An 18,828-nucleotide genomic window follows, 5' to 3' on the forward strand; every position below is an offset into this window, starting at 1 on the left:
TAGTGTTATCTGTAGTCAAACATCTTTAATGTTATGATTTGTGTGCCTATTACCATGTCTATGTTCACTTTTGAATTTTCCTCTTTGTGAAGTCATTATTATAAACAGCCTGGACTTTAAAATCTCATAATTAAAGAAATGAAAAGATTGAGTAGTATGCTTATTTTATATTCATCTTATTCTTATTTTACTAATTCTGTCATTAAAACTAAAATTCTTATTGAAATTATTCTAGACAAATGCTACTTTCAATTAAAATAATTTCGAAATGTGTATTTCTCAAATGGACTGATGAGAAACGTATACATGTTGGAATACGCACTTTGTAAACTAAGTGACATATGTGATAGAATGTATAAAAGAAATTGAAATAAAAGATATATAAAAAGAAAATCCTGGAACCAGCAGTTGGCGTAATGACTATGTTGGTGGACTCCCATGTCAGTTCGAGTCCTGGACCTGGTGGCTTAAACTCATGCTGGGCACATGTGCGTGCATGCCCAAGATCCTGAGACAAGAATGTAGGAAAAGGTATTGCGGCATGGTCATCCCCCCCAGGGGGTGATTTCTCGCTTTCTGACTCTCTGTCTCTCTCTGTCTTTCTGGCAAATGCAAGCACCCTATAGCAAAAATCTGTCAGAAAATTAAATAAATAAAAGAAAAGAAAACCCTATAAAAAGTGATGTATATAGTACATGCACCATGTTAGTAAAAGTCATTTTAAGTTACCATTAATTTATATTTTCATTATTACCTGTATATAGATAGATATAACTAAAAGAATTTTCTAGAAAGGTATAGAACAGTTAATAAAAAATGGGATGAGACTAGAAGGTCACAATGCCAAATACAGCTAAAAATGAGGATGACATTTCAGAGAAAATGATTTTTACAGATATAAATGGGATGGAATTTTTTTTAAGAAAGTACAGGAGTAAGCAATAAGGAATGCATTTAAAAGAAAATAGAAGGAGATGAAAGATTCAGGACAGAAGGTTAAATTTAGCTAACAAGAAAAAAAAGATGCTGAAGATCTCAAAGTAGTAGATAGCTTCTACAATTATATAAATGAATAAAGCTAAACAGTAATAGTTTGTACATACATTTCAATGACTGTAGGGCTTACATATTAACTGCATAAAAATTAACTTTTTATATTAACTTTATAAAAATTAAAGGAGAAGGAATTTTTGTGTTTATTATGCTCACCAAGCGCTTATTTTAAAATATATACTATTCTTATTGCTAAGGATATATAGCTTCCCAGCAGGTTTCCAGGTAACAAATAGGATCAAAGGAGGCCATATACACCTACTTTAAACATTCAGGATTTTTCCTTACTTCTCCCAACAGCAACCACAGGCTAGTCTGGTTGTTTTGCCCTCCAGGTGGCAGTCTATTCAAAGAGGGCCTTAGGGATAGAAACACAATTCTAGATCACACTGCTCATTGAATCCTCCCACCATAGTCCACATAGGACAAAGTTGGAAACATAATGGGGCCCTCTAACTTTTACAAAAATGCCCTTATACCTACTGGACTTGATCCTTACAGATGAAATGTTAGGTGTGGAGTTTAGGAGTTGTTGGAAAAAAATGGAAATTTTCAATTATAGTGGAATTCACTAATTTTGGGGTGACTGAAAGAGAACTATAACTGGGTACTGGGGAGACAAACACCTAAGACAGAGAGAAATGGAAGAGACAGAGAGACATTAATGATCTTTTGTCTTTCAAAGCTAACTCTACTGCTGTTCTCCCCAAAGAAAATCCCCTTGTGTGGCTCTCCCAAAGTATAGCAAGCATTTTCAAATATCTTACATTTAACTAACTGCCAGATCTGCCTGCCCCACACAATCCCGTCCTCATTCTGCTTAATCGTACAGAAAAGTCATCTAGAAACAGAAGGGGATGGAACAAGCTCCTCAACCTTGCACGCTAAACATATTGGCACTTCTGTTCTCAGTCATAGTATAAGGCAGATAAAGGCCACCAGTCTGATTGCTTGGCAAAACAGGACAGATTATACTACCTCCAAGTGAAGTGGAGTGACCACCTCCAAGCTGTCACTCCAAAAACAAGTAGACGCTTACCTCTAACTGAATTGGGAAACCTAAGATCTGACACCAGGCTGGTGGGACATATTTGATGCACTATCAACCTGAGGTCCCAATGTAAACAATGTATGGGTCTCCCCTGCAGGTCACACAAATGTTCTCAACACTTTCTCTTCTGGGCTGCTAGCACTGTACTTTTTGAAAGACAGCAGGCACTAACTTGTTTCTGTACTGAAACTATGATGACTTACACTTCAGGACTGGTTTAAGAGACGTTCAGCTGCTATAGGAAACACTAGCACTACCAGTACTCTTCAGCCAACTGAGCAATCTTTCTAAAATGAATCCACCCCTGACTACTTAATTTTACTTGGAATACCTGATGCAGTATTTATGAATACCTTGCATAAAACTCTGACAATAATAGTAGATACCCAATTTTAAAAGTTGTTTAAACATTTGTCACAGACTGTAGGTGAAGGGATAAATAACAACACATTGTTTCTGGAAGGCATTCCTATCAGCTTCAACTCTCTGGTTAGTTTTTTGGATAACTGCCACCTTATAGGTCAAATGGTAGGGTCTATGCAATCAACAATGCACCCTGCTATACATGGATTAAATCCCTGGACCAAGTAGAATGGCCAAGACAGAAACTTAAGTGAGGCCATCCAGATTTCTGAGAGAGTTTTTGGTCATTTATGGTACATGTTCAGGTAGGCAAGTCTGGAATGGGGAGTGAGAAACACTGCTGAGGTCAGTATTGCTGGCCGATTTATCTCATCCCTCTGCTTGGAGTTCTTTGATGCTATCCTTCGTCAAATGTGACATGAGGCTAATAGGACAGATTTGGTGCAGGCACCTGCTGATGGTGGCCTCATTACCAGAATATTTAGTAGAGGCCAAGATGTGGAACCATGGGGAGAATATTATGTGGTCATTCTCTTTAGTTCACTCACATTTCTGAACATCACTCAATCAGAGACAATGACATCTTTTGCTATGTATAGTCTCTTCAAGGATCTTTGTGTAGCATGTTGTCTTGGAAGATATTTTTCCCTGAAGTACTTGCTTCTACACTTTAACTTTCTTTCAATATTTTAAGTGCTTTTCCACTTTCCAAATCACTTTAATCTTGCTGAAATGCTTTTACTGTTGGTGTGGTGTATAATGTTTTTGGTGGGTCAATATGGCTTTCTGTCTATGTAGGTTTTACTTTGGTAACCTGTCATTGTACTATACTGTGTCCAGGTCTAAATTTATTCCTCCTTATCTTACTTAGTTCACACTGTGTTTCTTGTATTATAAATCATGCCTTTCATCATTTCAGGAGAACTCTCAATGCATATTTTCTCTGCCTTATTCTTTGTAGTTTCTTTTTTCTATGCTTCAGATTAAATTTTATGATACCTTCTCACTCTATGTTGTATTTTCTATATCTCTCTTGGCATAATTTTTCAGAAATATGTGTACAACATACACATACAAATATTTGCATATATTACATCTTATTATTTTTTTTTTCTGAAGTGGCAGAATAAAAGCTAGAGAATTGTTAGAAGATGAATTCACGGTATTTTTCTACAGAGGTTTATACTGAGGCTTCCAAGTATTGAAGATAATGAATAAATGGAATCCCTTAAATCATTTCATCCTGTGCTTTCCTGACCTCTATGCTGTAGGAGTGTGCCCAAAACCACTAGTCTTGAAAGAGCAGGTAGAAAGTATAAATATTATACCATAATAATAGTGGTATTATTTGGTATTATTACCGAAAGCTACTTTCAGACAAATAGGTTACTTTTCAGATTCTTAGTGCCTAATAACAGATACATTCCACTTTTTATTTATTTGTTATTTATTTATTTATTTTTAGGTTTTTGCCATAGGGTGCTTGTGCTTGCTAGAGAGAGACAGCTTGTGCTTGCTAGAGAGAGACAGAGAGAGAAAAGTGAAAAATCACTCCCCCAGGGAGGATGGCCACACCGCAATCTCTTCTCTTTTATTCTCCTCTCAGTATTTTGGGCAGGTACATACACATGCCTGGCATGGATTTTAAGACACTGGGTCTGGGACTCAAACTGCAGTCAGCCATGTGGGAGTCCAGTGCCTTAACCACCATGTCTGCCTGCTGACCCCAATTATTTATACTTTCTGTCTCTGAGGGTACAGCTGTTTAAAGGTTGCCCTGCTCAGCTATATCACTATGCTTGCAAATAAAACCTGATCTTTCATTCATTCACAGGTCATTTATCTTCATATTTTATGATTCTAGCTATTCAAGTCCTTCCCCCGCCTCTGTTTTTATACTGGAGTTAACTTACTACCTAGTTTCAGTTGACTGTTGTTTATTTCAGATATAAAACATATTTAACCCTTGTCAATTCTTGAAACAAGACTAATTTTCTTGATAGAGAACATTTATGGTAGAGGGAAGTTAAAGAACACTAAAACATACAGTGGTCACACAGTATATGCAGAAGGATTCCAGGAAAATATATAATATACCCATGAATTCCCTGAAAATATGACAGTCATATTCCCTTGTGTTTATTCTATAATTAATATGGTTATAAATTTATATAAGTAGATATTACATACAACATACTATGTTTTCCTTTGTCTTAAAAATCATTTTCATCGTATTAACTTTCAAATCAAATTTTTATATTATCTATATCATTTATATATCATACTAGTATCTAGTTATACTCAAAACAGGTTATACAAAATTATTTTATAATATTATACTTTTATCTAACCCATATTTTTATTCATATCCATGCTATTAACCCTATCTATCTACCAGCTCTTATAAATACATCTTTCTTTATATATATTTTTGGCCATACATTGCATGCGCTTGAAGGAGAAAGACAGAGAGAGAGAGAGAGAAAGGCACCCCCTCTAGAGGAAATGGCCATAGTGTGCTCCCTTCTCCTCCACTCTCCTCTCAGGATTCACATGCACATGCACCTGGTTCATTTTTCAATCCATTTACTCTGGGACTTGAACCACGCAGCCAGCTATGTGGGATGTAGTCCTAACCACTATGCCACTGGCTGGTCCTATATTTAATATTTCTATGCTCCAGATTACTCATCTTTAAAACACGGATAACATTAGGGTACATTATATGTCTTATTGTTATAAGAAAAAAATGAAAACACACATAAATACATGAACTTATTAATTAGTGCATTGATATATTAATTTAAGACACTGATTAATACATATTAGGCATTCACTCAATGTTAGAGTTTTAAGCATCTTTTCTTTGTTGATATGCCTTGTGGGCCTTTGCTGAAAGGTTTCCAAAGAATCTGTATGCATTCATTTCAAACTACCTTGAAACTTCAGAATATCTCAGCTGGAATAACTTCTACCTACAGAGCAAGAATTGCATACGCTAGAGTTATCTTTACACATGGGTCACTTATTTACCTTGCTACCCCCTAAGTTTTGAAAGAGTTGGAATATACATTGCTTCCTAAAATCTTTTCTCTTGCCTCCCATGGTTTTGTATTCTTGGCAAAGTGATGAATAATTGGTGTTACAAAGGACAGCATTAAGGCAAAATCCACATGGGATTAAAGGCCCCAGTCGGGATCTTGCTGGCAGTGTGACTACGTAGAACAGCACTGTGGTGCATTCTCTAGTGTCTCCTCTTCCTGCCCTGCTCATAACAGCTTGATAGCTGCTAGGAGACTACTTTTCTTTATCTATAAATTAAGGATCATTATAGACTATGTCTTACAAGTTTGTTTCTAAAGTCAAATTATCACACATATAAAATACTTAGACTATCGCCCTATGTCATTGACCAACTATTTTACAAGTACTAATAGCACTTACTGATGCTTTTATGGCACAACTAGTATATGCCTGGTATTATTAGCATTGGTATTAATGTATTTTACATTTATATATACATATATATATTTATAGACATATATTTAACATTTACTTTAATACTTTAATTAAATATTAATACATATTATATATTATATTGATATATCATAAAATATTTATGCTAAAATTCATGTATATAAATATATTAATTTATTTATTTTCAAGGGCCAGATGGTGGTGTGATTGTAATTGCAACTCTGAAGGTTGCTTGTTCAAGTCTAGAGGCCTCCCAGAGTACTTTGGGCAAACACCTGCCCATAATCTGGATCTGGCTAAAGGCTGAAGGTGGATTACAGCGTCAAGATCTTGTTGAGGGTACTGTCTCTCTCTCTCTCTCAGTCACTCATAGGAAAAATAAATAAATTTAAAATAAAAGATATGTATATTCTTTCATGTTTTACACATTGTAAAACTTTTAGAAAAACTGGTACCTTATTGCTATGGTTTCAGTGTATCTTCCTGATATTCATGGACATGGAATTTGATTGTATTGTGAAGGTATTAAAAGGAGACTTAATGTGATTATTGTGTTAAAAGATACGGCCTTTAGGAAGTAATTAGGCATTAGGTAATTAGGGTGGGGTTCCCAGGATTAAGGCCTGGTGGGTTTATAAGAGAATATGTGGACAGAGACCTATAGCCATAGACACATTTACTTTTGCCCTTTTCTGTGTGACCCCCAGCAAGAATATCCTCATCAGATGTGATCCCTGGATCTTAGACCTCCAAACTGTGAGTAAATACACCTCTATTCTTCTGTGTCACCATTTTCAGGCATTTTTACAACAGAGTGGACTAGACCAATGAAGATACAAACTATGGGGCCAGGCAATGGCATGGTGGTATGGCAATTGGATCCCACATGGCTGATACATGGTTGGAGTCATGGACACAGTGACTTGAAAACCACACCAGGCACATGTTAGGTGAATACCCTAAATCCTGAAAGGAGAAATGGAAGGGAAGCAGCATGATCATTAGAGGTGAGTTCTAATTTTTTCTCTTCCTCTCTCCTGTAATCAATCACACATCCTCTCTAGCAAATTTATATATATGTGTATATATTATAAACATACATATACACACACACACAAATTATATGGAATATTTATAAAGTATAAGAACCTTTTATCAAAAAGGTGTTATCTATGAAATAAAAGTTGACATAAAAATTCCACAAGTAAATATGTAATATTATTCTTCTTAAGTACATAGTAACACAAAATACAGACACTGATACTATATGTTCTGTCCTATAATGGCTACAGAAAACCTGATTAACAGTGGCTTAAGGTACATTAAGGGTTTTACTATTTATGTATGTATATTTTGAGATATCTTTGCTATAGGGTATGTGCACTTGCTGGAGAGACAGAGAGGGACAGAGAGACAGGAAGCAAGAAATCACCACCCAGGGGCAATGGCCACATAACAATCTCTTCTTCATTCTCCTCTTGGGATTCTGGGCATGCAGGCATACACACTATCCTGAGTTTCAAGCCACCTGGCCTGGAATTTGACCCGTGGTTGCCCATGTGGGAGTCCAGCAACATAACCATTTTGCCATCTGCTTCTCCCAAGGGTTTAATTTCTTAACAACCGAAAACCTATAGGTGATTTTGTAACTAAGGATGAAAATACTGAATAATTTCCTTCCAAATGGGGACTAAGGCAGGAAGGGACATTGAATTATACTGGAAGGCCTAGCCAGATTAAGGCAAGTATTAAAATAAAAGGCATAAAAATATAGAAAAGGAAGACCTAAGTCTGCTTCTATTCATAGAGCATGACTATATTTAGAAAATCCTAAGACATTTATAAAACTGTAACAGAAATCATAATTCACTGATCCAAGGGACAGGGGCCATGTCTGATGGGCATCTTGAAAAGGCTTAATCATATCAAGGGTGAAAGCGGAGCAGAGTGGAGAAGCTGTCCCTGTACTAGGCCCATGCCTTCACCTTAAAGTCCCATCAGAACTCAGTTACGGGGCTCCACCCTAATTATCTAATCTTTTCCCAGGGTCTCATCTATAGAAACCACACGTTTACACCCTGTTAATTCTATTATAATACTGAACACATGACTCTGAGGGGACCAGATTAAACTAAAGAATCTATATTGCTGGTAAATGCTGCCAACTGTTTTGGTGAAGGCATGGAAACAGAAGCCCTTTCTTAATGTGTTACAGAATTGATGAAGAAGTAAGTGAAGCAAGTAGATCAAAACAGTTTAGATTTACATAGTATAATTACCAATATATTAGGTTTGTGAGTGGCCAAAGTAGCCAGCAGAATCACAACTGGGCTCCACATAGGAAGGTCCTATGTTCATGACACAATACCTCCTTGAGCACACTGGTGCATGCCCAAGATCTGTGTTCATGGCATGAACACTCTGTTGAAGGTGACTCTGTGTGTGTGTTTGTCTCTCATTGCCATAGCAATTGCACTATTTATAGTTGAAAAGGTGGACAACTTCTTTGACTATTTAATAATATAAAAGTGATTAGTTCACTATAACAAAAGCAGCACATTGTTTAAACTTAATTCCTTTTTTCTTAAAGAAAAAAAATCATTTATGGCTATCCATTATTATTCTCCTTATGTTTTTGTGTATATTTAAAAACATTAGTAATAAAATAGTATAGCACTAAGTTGCTCACTACATAATGCTTCCTACATACAAAATATTATTATGAGAAAACAAATATAAGATTAAAGAGCAAAATGATCAGAATTATCTACAGTCTATTTTTCTACAAATATTTAAGTATTATGATCATTCATGTTTTTTGTTTATTTATTTATTTTTTGGAGAGCTTATTGCTATAGGGCGTGTGTGCTCACGAGAAAGACAGAGAGAGACAGAGAGACAGAAAGCAAGAAGTCACCCCCTGGGGGGATGGCCACACCACAATCCCTTCTCCTCCATTCTCCTCTTGGGATCTTGGGCATGCACGCACATGCACCAGGTGTGAGTTTAAGCCACTGGGTCCAGGACTTGAACAGCGATCAACTACCTGGGAGTCCAGTGACATAGACATTATGCCAATTGCTGGTTCCTCATGGGTTATTTTTAATTCTTCAAATTTAACTGACAGGAAAAAAAATCTTATTTTACTTTTGCTTGATAATTTTTAACCAAGTATATAATCATTACAGAAAAGGAGTATATTAATAACACAAATTTTGGAAAAATGATTTGATCAATGAAACAACTTGAAAGAACATCTTTTTGTTGGCAAGAACAAAAACAATATAGTGGAAGTTTTCTTTAATAAACATGCAAAGAAATAACTTGTGCCCACCAATGCTGAGAGATGAAGGCTCTTAAGTGACTACAGTTTATTTTTATGAAGTGAATTTTGTGTTCCCAGTTCATACATTTTGGTTCCTAAATCTGTGAATAATAACAGAAGATAGTATGGTATTTATGTAACTTTAATTCAATATGATTTAATATGATTAAAGTGCATAATAAATGACTAGGTTTTTAAAGAAAACAATAATGAATGTATCAGACTCAATGAAGATGATATCTAAATTGATATCTATTTCTTGAAGAGCTGTTCTACTTTGGGTGAATTCTTCTACCTTTTTTTAATCTAAGAATGATTTTATTTCTCTTTCCCATTTGAAGGATAATCCTGAGGTATATAACATTCTTGATTGAAACTTTCTTTCCGAGTTTTAAATATGTGTTCCTATTATTTATATTTTTTTCTCTTGAGACAGATTTTTGCTATAGGGTACATGCACTTGCCGGAGAGATAGAGACACAGAAACTGAGAAATCACCCCCAAGGGGGGGATGCCCAAGCCACAGGCTCTTCTCCTCTTGGAATTTTGAACATGCACACACTTGTGTCCAGGGTGAGTTTTAAGCTGCTGGGTCTGGAATTCAAACCGCGGTTAACTATGTGAAAGTACAAAGATGTGACCATTACACCATCTGCTAGTCCCACTATTCTTTCCTTGCCTGTATTGTTTCAATGGAAAGATCTAATGTTAGCCTAATGGAGTAACCTTTGTAAATAACTTGGCATTTCTCTCATCCCATTTTTAGAATTTTGTCTTTGTCTTTGATTTTTACCAGTTTGACTATGATGTGCCTTGGAGAAGATCTTAGGTTAACTCTAATGCTTCTTCTTTGTATTTCCTGGATTTGGATTTTTGTATGCCTCTCCAAATTAAAACAAAACAAAACAAAAAAACTCAGCTAATACATCAATCATGAATGAGATTTTCAAGCCATTATCCATCTTTTTGCCTTCCAGAATACTCATTTGTGAATATTAATGTGTGCAAGATAATTCTAAAAGAGCAGAGGTACAGTTTTATAAAAACTAAATAATATTCTACCTTTTATCTTATCTTTTAGCTTCTTGCTCCATTTTAAATGTCCAAATTAGGAGTTTGTATATTTACCAATAACTAAAGACAATAGACTATGTATTGGGTTGTCAGAAAAGTCACGATGTATTTTTTTCTATGTAAAAATGTGTCATGGCTTTTCTGAAACTCAATAATTTGTGCTTCAATGTATGTCTTCATTGGGTAAATATATGTATTGTTAGAATGGCAAATCAGTATAAGGAGGAGAAAATGTTTCTGACTATTAGAAAACTCCTCAAATATAGTAGTTTATCTTACAAAACATAATACCATATCAGGGACTTAGCTATTATGTAGAAGTTCATCCTATATGTCCTGTTGTGTTTCTTTTTTTGAGAGAGAGAGATTTTTGCATAGGGCACATTCACTCACCAGAGAGACAGAGAGAGAGAAGACAAGAAATCATCCCCCTTGGGGGATGATCACACCACAATTCCTTCTCCTCCAGCCTCCTCTCAGGAATTTGGGTATGCATACACATGCACCCGCCATGAGTTTTAAGCTACTGGGTCTGGGACTGAAACCACAGTCAACCTTGTGGGAGTCCAGTGATTTAATCATTACTTCATCTGCTGGTCCCTGTTGTGTTCCTTTTAAGTCTGAGATTTGAAGATAAAGTTTATTCATCTATTTTTTATAATTTTTAGTGCTTTAATAAGAGCTTATCCCAATAGATGATCATGTTAATATGCTGGAGTTATAATATTAAACAAATTGACACTCCTTAATTCAAAAGGCAAAAATAGTCTAAGTTGACAAGGTGTTTGATAAAAACAACACACATCTATTTCCGAGAGCTGATCTCCCAACATCAAGTTATCTCAACTCAAAGTATTCAGAAGATGGAAAACAGGACGACTAAATATGAAATATTAGTTGAAACATGTAAAATTTCTAATGATAAGATGTCAGAAATGATCTATCTTTTAAAATGTCCATACAATTATTAGATTTGGTAACTAGTAAGAAAAAGTAACAACAATATGCATTAAACATGAAGAAATTAATGGTGGAAAGATGAAAACATAACAGTAGAAGCTGACAATTTAAATAGGCTTTTTTCAAATTACTGCAAAAATATATGCTTTCCCCTTTAACACCACTATTATATTATGTTCGTCTGTGTGTGTGTGTGTGTGTGTGTGTGTAAAGAGTGTATGTGAAAAAAACTGTGTGTGGAATTCAAAAAACTTTTGCCCCAAAATGAACTCATAATTTAGTTCCTTTTTTTTTGAACTATTTTAAGTCCACACACATACACACACACACACACACACCCCTTTATTTTAAAGAACTTAAAAAGAATTAGTTTGAAGGGAAGCCACATAGTTCTCAAACATGGCACAAATTACATGTTTAAAAACACTGGCTAGAAGCTTTTAAAAATTCAGATACATGAGGCCTTTTACCAAATTAATTCAAACAGTATTTCTGCAATTGGAATTAAAATTTCTAGTATAAAACAAATAAGCTTTCTATTTGTCTTTCAACAACACCTCCAATACACAGATTTTTTTTTTTTTTTGGAGATTTTTTTTGCTATAGGGCACGTGCGCTCACCAGTCAGACAGAGAGACAGAGAGATAGAAAGTGAGAAATCACCCCTCAGGGGGGATGGCCATGCCGCAATCCATTCTCCTCCATTCTCCTCTCAGGATCTTGAGCACGCACGCACACGCGCCTGGCATGAGTTTTAAGCCACTGGATCCAGGACGCGAACCACAATCGACTACATGGGAGTCCAGTGACGTAGCCATTACACTAACTGCTGGTCCCGACAATACACAGTTTTATAAACAATGCTCATTCCTAAGAAATTTGCCATTATTTAATTAGCACTTCATGGTTAAATGTACCAGAAAAGAGCTCAAAATCATCCACTGCTGTCCTTTGTGAATGTGTATCATGGATGCCATGCTCAGTTCTAAACCATTGGTATTATTTATTGACTTGCGCTCACAGCAAATGTTATATACAATTTACATAAGAAAATGACAAGTGTATCCGTGATCTAACACAGATGCTATATTGGAGAACAATTCCTATTTCTTACTGAAGCTTGACAATACAATGAAAATAGACTTTGCCTGAAGTAAAGAAACAAAAACCTTTATCTATTGTGTCAATTTCAGGAATGATTGCCTCTCAAATAACCTTGAACAGACTTGTATTTTGATTTCCTGGTACTGCTGAATTTAAAAGAATTCAGAAAACATTGGTTCTTTTACAAAGAAAGATTAAAGGCTTCTAAAAACAGTCAATGACTTTCTTAACAGGATGAAAAAAAAAGACAATGACAACATTACAAAAATACTTCATATGAAAATCGCAATGGCAAGTATCCCAATATTTTTCTGTAGTTCTTCATCTATTCGTTTGTCTATTTGTGTATGTGGTTTTACAATACTCTGCTAAGAGGTTCTTGAAAAGCTCATAAGCGTCACAGTTTGAACTCTAATAACATAGTTATTCAAAATTGGTCACATTGCAAAACAAGATATGCTTTCAAAATTGTATCCTAGTTAGGTCATTTGACTAACATCTTCCTTGGAATACCTTAAGTTAACCCTCTCTCCCAATCCATTCACCAGTTCCTGCACATGCTACCTTTTGTCTTGATCTCACCACCAATTAAATTGAGAATATCATTTATAGTCCCACTTCTATAGTTTGAGCTGAACGCAATAGCACTGTATGTACATACTAGAACCCTTAGGGATATTTTTTGTATATTTTTAAAAGAACTTTATATTAATGGGGAAGGAGAGACTCCAAAATACAAAGAGATGAATAAGAAAAGTCTTTAGAAGCAGAATTGCTCTTCCACTCTGGAGTTAGGGTCCCACACCCAGGACCAATAGTACCTGATTTCCAGTCAAATTTTAACATCAGGATTATTCAACTAAGGGATTAAATATTTCAAGCAAGAGACTTCATGAATGGTACTGAGCTTGGAACTTAATGTACAATTACTCTGAACTCAGTTGCCTACAAATCTCCCAAAAGTTGTTCACTACCCTATGATAGTTTACATTGTCTATAGGCAATAAGCCAAATTTGGTGAACCAAGAGACAGACAGATCTTGTGAACCCTATATCCATCTTCTATTTTTATCTTTTGATAAGTGTATGTTAGAAAATGACAAAATGACCTTTTCAAAAAGGCACTGGTTCTGTGATCTTTGTTCCTAATATAGTACCAACATAGCCTTGCACCACATGCAGAATGTTAGAATGGAAGTTCTTTTTATTTTTTAAAGAATTGTTTTTTTATTTAACTTTATTTATTTGTGTGTTTGTTTTAATGTGAACAGAGAGGGATGGAGTGAGAGAGAGAAAAAGAGAGAGAGGAAAAGAGAGGAAAAGCGAGAAAGAAAGCCACTAGGTCCAGGACTCGAACGGTAGTCGACTAGGTGGAAGTCCAGCACCCTTAACTACTGCTGGCCCCAGAATGGAAGTTCTTAACTCTAATTTCAAATTTAATAAACTAAGAAAGTTCTAGCAAGAGTTTAAAAAGTTTAAACTGAGCTAAGAGTGCTATGTAGTCTTAATTGTTTCATATAGCTCAACCCAGCACTGTTGCCAATACAGACATTATAATTAGGATGGCTAGTCCAAAGTGGAAAAGCCATCGAGTTAAATGAGAATACACAGTGATAAAGATGGTGATTTGGGGTTACTATAGACCAGTATTTATTTGCAATATGTCCTTTCCACAACTTTCTATGTAAATAAAGCATTTATTGAAAGTGGAACTTTTGCAAATAAATATTAAAATAATAATTCCACTATGGATTATTTCCAAAGGTGTGTTTTATTGACAATATTAATAAGATGATATTATTTGTAAGATAAGGCTCACAGTGTGCCAGTTCACCAGGAGAACCATAGGGAAACTCATGGAAATGAAAATATTCATTCTTGCATGGGAAAGGTTGACGGTTTCTTAAATGCTTAGTAACACCAAAACCATTAAGCAAAGTAGAAATCACTTTTGATTAAAAATTGATATTCTGTGAGAATAAATAGGAAAAGAGAGGACCACTTGGCAAGAGCATCCTAAAAAATGCTCCCCAGAGGTAGGTGGTGAGCTACCATAAACACTCTATAGGATATGCTGGGGACAAACATATCCATATTGTTTACACATAAATGTATAATGCTGAGAAATACTTAAGGATAGGTCTTAGCTGGCTGTCACTAAAATTTCCAGTCTCTCCACTATCTGAACTTCAATCATTAATGTTCATTAAGTAAAGTTAGAATTAAGATTTGTTTTTCATGTAGTTCTTATCTACCAGTTTGATTATAATCTACACCCTCTATTGTAACTTAATATATTAGTATAATGATTTATACATTATTATTGTATAGAATTTGATAATGAGAGATAGATTTACTCTCCCATGTAGTGACAACATGAATTTCCTAAACTTGGAATGTTAAGCTCATGAAAAGATCAAAGCTATGTTGAAATAATCTCTCCCATGCTCCCCTCTCTCTTAGCAATAACTTCATTTCTATATACACCTTTAAACTTTAGCAGATAGATACATGGTTGCTTCACTAAGATCACACAGTACTTGGCATCCAGTAAGTATCATTGTATATATTTATGGACTGAATTAATCTACTTTATTATTTTACTGGTCTTACCAATATTTGCAAGTGCAAAATGTAAATGAAAGTAGCAGTGAAATACTTAGACATATTTCACTTTATAAACAGTTACTCAAAAAGCAACAATTTTTAAAAGTAAAAAGAAATAAATTGGAATTAACATCAGCAAGAAAAATCAGGTATGAACTCACAAAAGGTTATTTTATAGTCTTCATGTATACTATTTAATGGGTATATCCAAATAGTTCCGTAAAGAGACGTTAATATGTTTAATGATAGGGTAAGGTCTTAGAGGAGATACTGTATAATATGTTCATTACTTTTCTAAAGTTTATATTTTTAAAAAATTCCATCCATAGGGTGTGAGGAAAGAGGCTATGAGCCTTTATTCCTTTCTGTCACATAAATCAGAAGAAACTCATCAATGTCTTATTTAGGTAAAATTCTTCAAATCGTGTAAATATTTTTATAATATAAAACACCAAGAAGGGAGTCAATAGAGGGGGGACTAGCAGGTGGTATGCTGGTTAAGGTGCTGGACACGCCCATATGGCCAACTATGTAAAAGGAAGATCATTGAATCAAAGATGACATTAAATTGGCTTCAATGTCACCTAAATATGTGAAACTTGTCAAATTGCTATACCGTTCTGATTCTCAGTTTTCTTATCTAGTGAAAGGGTTCAGAGGACACATAAATGAGATAATATAGGATATAACATATGAGATTATTTTTAAAAGTTGTTGCCATAGGACGCATACTCTTACTGGAGAGGAGAGAGACAAAGGCAGTGGGAGGGAAAGTGAGAAATCACTCCCAAGGAAGATGGCCATGCAGCAATCCCTTTCCCTCCATTGTCCTCCTAGGATTTGGGGCATGCACCCAGTGTGATTTTCAAGCCATCAGTTCTGGGACTCAAACTACAGTTGGCCATGTGGGAGTCCAAGGCCTTAACCATCATGCCACCTGCTGACCCACACATACAATTATTTCTTTTTATTAAAGTAATAATCCTGACGTATTATAGCAGCAACTTTGTTAGAGTAATAATGACTTTTTTGGGGAAAAAAGAGCTGATAAAGTTTACTCATAAAAAGAAAAATACAAATTAAAATAATAAGAAACAGTTTTGCTAACCAGATCAGCAACAATGAAAATCTTTTTTTTTCTTATTTTTCTTATTCTTTTTATTTTTTGTCTTTTTTTGGAGAGGTTTTCGCTATAGGGTGCATGTGCTCACCAGAAAGACAGAGAGAGACAGAGAGACAGAAAGCAAGAAATCACCCCCTAAGGGGGATGGCCACGCCGCAATCCCTTCTCCTCCATTCTCCTCTCAGGATATTGGGCACACACATACATGCACCTGGCGTGAGTTTAAGCCACTGGGTCCAAGACTCAAACCATGGTCGACTACATGGGAGTCCAGCAACATAGCCATTATGCTAACTTCTGGTTCCAACAATGAAAATCTTTGATAACACATGGCATTTGCAAAGGTTAAGGCAAACAAGCTTTCTTGTACATTGTTAGACAAGGAACTGGCAGAACATTTATTAGTACATGTAATCTTTACCCCAGCAATGTCATCTCTAGGAACTGTTCCTATAGAGAAATACATGTATTTATAAAATTATTTAATTACACATTCCCCCACTGCAATGTTAGCAATATAGTGTCATCAGAATGAGGCAGCTTTATATACTGAGGTGGATAATTTTCAAGATACATTGTTTGATGAGAACATGAAAACTATTGGGTCATTAGAAAAGTTATGATGAATTTTTGCATAGAAAAATAAGTCATGACTTTTTTTTTGGGGGGGGGATTTTCACTGTAGGGCGCGTGCGCTCGCCAGACAGACAGAGAGAGACATAGAGACAGAAAGCGAGAAATCACCCCCCAGGGGGGATGGTCACACCGCAATCCCTTCTCCTCCATTCTCCTCTTGGGATCTTGGGCACGCACACACACGCGCCCGGCGTGAGTTTTAAGCCACCAGGTCCGGGACACGAACTGCGGTCGACTACGTGGGAGTCCAGCAACATAGCCATTACGTTAACTGCTGGTTCCCAAGTCATGACTTTTTCAATGACCAGCGATATGTCACAGCTTTCATATGTAATAAATATTTTTTAGAAAAGAAAATGTTCCTATGCACAAAATTCATTCATAAGTGTAACTGGTAATACTGGTTTTATCTGGGGAGGGAACTGAAGCACACAGGTTGCACTTTATAAAGCTTACACTATGCATGTGCTACTGTAAAACATGCCAATATTTCTAACCTCTTACATAGTATCATGAAATAAAATGTCAGTTTTTAATATTTGAGGGTTCACCATGTTCACAGCTTTAGAATTTAAAATCTTAAAAAATTTCTGATACAGGAGAAACAAATATACATTGAATCATATTCCAAACCAGTGAGATTATTTATATTATTTTAAAAGTTCAGCAAATCATTTGGATGACTACATTAGATGGTAATAGTTCTAATTACTTACAAACATGTATGCACTATTTAATTCATATTAAATGACTATAGGTGTCTTTACCTGAGAGGCGTAAGTGTGACCATCTGAACCACAAACTGGGTTGGTATGAATCATTGGGCACTGCTTGCAGGTGGATGATATGGGACCCCGCCATTGCTTATGGCTTACTCCTGCTTCTTTCACACTGTAAAGAAACAAAAAAACCCACATTTAGTACATTTATTTAATTATTTATTTTGTTATTTTTTGAGAGAGATATTTGCGATACAGTGGGTGCACTCACTAGAGAGACAGAGAGAGACAGGAAGTGAGAAATCACCCCCCAAGAGGATGACCATGCTGCAATCCCTTCTCCTCCAGTATCCTCTTGGGATTTTTGGGCATGCATGCTCATGTGCCCAGTGTGAGTTTTAAGTCACCGGGTCCAGAACTTGAACTGTGGTCAGCTACATGGGAGTCCAGTGATGTAACCATTATGTCATCTGCTGGTCCCAGTGCATTTATTTTTTAAAAATACATTCCTATGCATCATTCTTTTTCTCGGCCCTGAATCCAACTTTTGGAGATAAACATGAATCTGTAAACTGTATTATCATTTTCAATGTATTAATTCATACAGTGTTCTTCATTATAATTTATCACTATATAGCTCAAGAATTTTGTTTCATAAAACAAGAATATATTCTCCTTGTCACTCAGTTCTATTTTGTCATATAGATTCTTTTGTTTTAGGTTATGGCTGTAACTGTGTGGTTGATAGTCCCAGGAACAGAAGCAATGCTTGCTTAGCAATAAAGGACTCACACATCTGGCACCTTCTTGTATTCTATTAGGAACAGTATTGAAAACACAGACATCTAATTTACTGGGTGCTTGATAATAAAGAGCAGCTTACTTTTAGAGAAAACTGCAATAAAAGACTATAATTTGCGAACATCTAACAGTATTTAGAAAGCTACATTGGTATGTTTGGCAATAGCAAGTCCCCCTTCATTATGTCGAAGTGTCTCAAAATAGATCCTTTAGGCTTTGATCTAGAATAACTTGGGAAAAACTATTCTCTTCTGCGACCTATACTTGGAATTTATTTGTCTCCCCACTCTGATTAAATTGCTTTGTACCTTAGATTACGTGTGTGAACATTTTACACAGAGACAAGGAAAGGACTTAAAATCAAAGGTAAAGTAATGGAGTACATACAAGAATAGTGACTGTTTACAAGGTCTCTAGTAAATCAGTACTTATTGATTACAATTGTTTATGGAGAGAGTCATTTCATACCTAAGGCAGGATAAAAAAAAAAAAAAAAAAAAAAAAAAAAAACAGTTTTAAAAAAAAACACGGGTTG

The 18,828-nt window shown here is 35.5% G+C and overlaps 1 protein-coding gene across 3 annotated transcripts in view; it reads right to left on the bottom strand.

Annotated features, from left to right (window-relative positions):
* The window catches only part of SPOCK3 (SPARC (osteonectin), cwcv and kazal like domains proteoglycan 3), a 478,023-nt gene that overhangs the window by 143,702 nt on the left and 315,493 nt on the right, over nucleotides 1–18,828 (bottom strand). For all 3 annotated transcript variants that reach the window (XM_006165500.2, XM_006165501.1, XM_006165499.1), the window contains one exon: nucleotides 17,541–17,664. In XM_006165500.2, coding sequence (XP_006165562.1) covers nucleotides 17,541–17,664 — 124 coding nt within the window. The remainder of the gene's footprint in view (nucleotides 1–17,540; nucleotides 17,665–18,828) is intronic.

Source organism: Tupaia chinensis, unplaced genomic scaffold (assembly GCF_000334495.1).
Source record: "Tupaia chinensis unplaced genomic scaffold, TupChi_1.0 Scaffold143933_1, whole genome shotgun sequence".
NCBI classification, from domain to species: domain Eukaryota; kingdom Metazoa; phylum Chordata; class Mammalia; order Scandentia; family Tupaiidae; genus Tupaia; species Tupaia belangeri.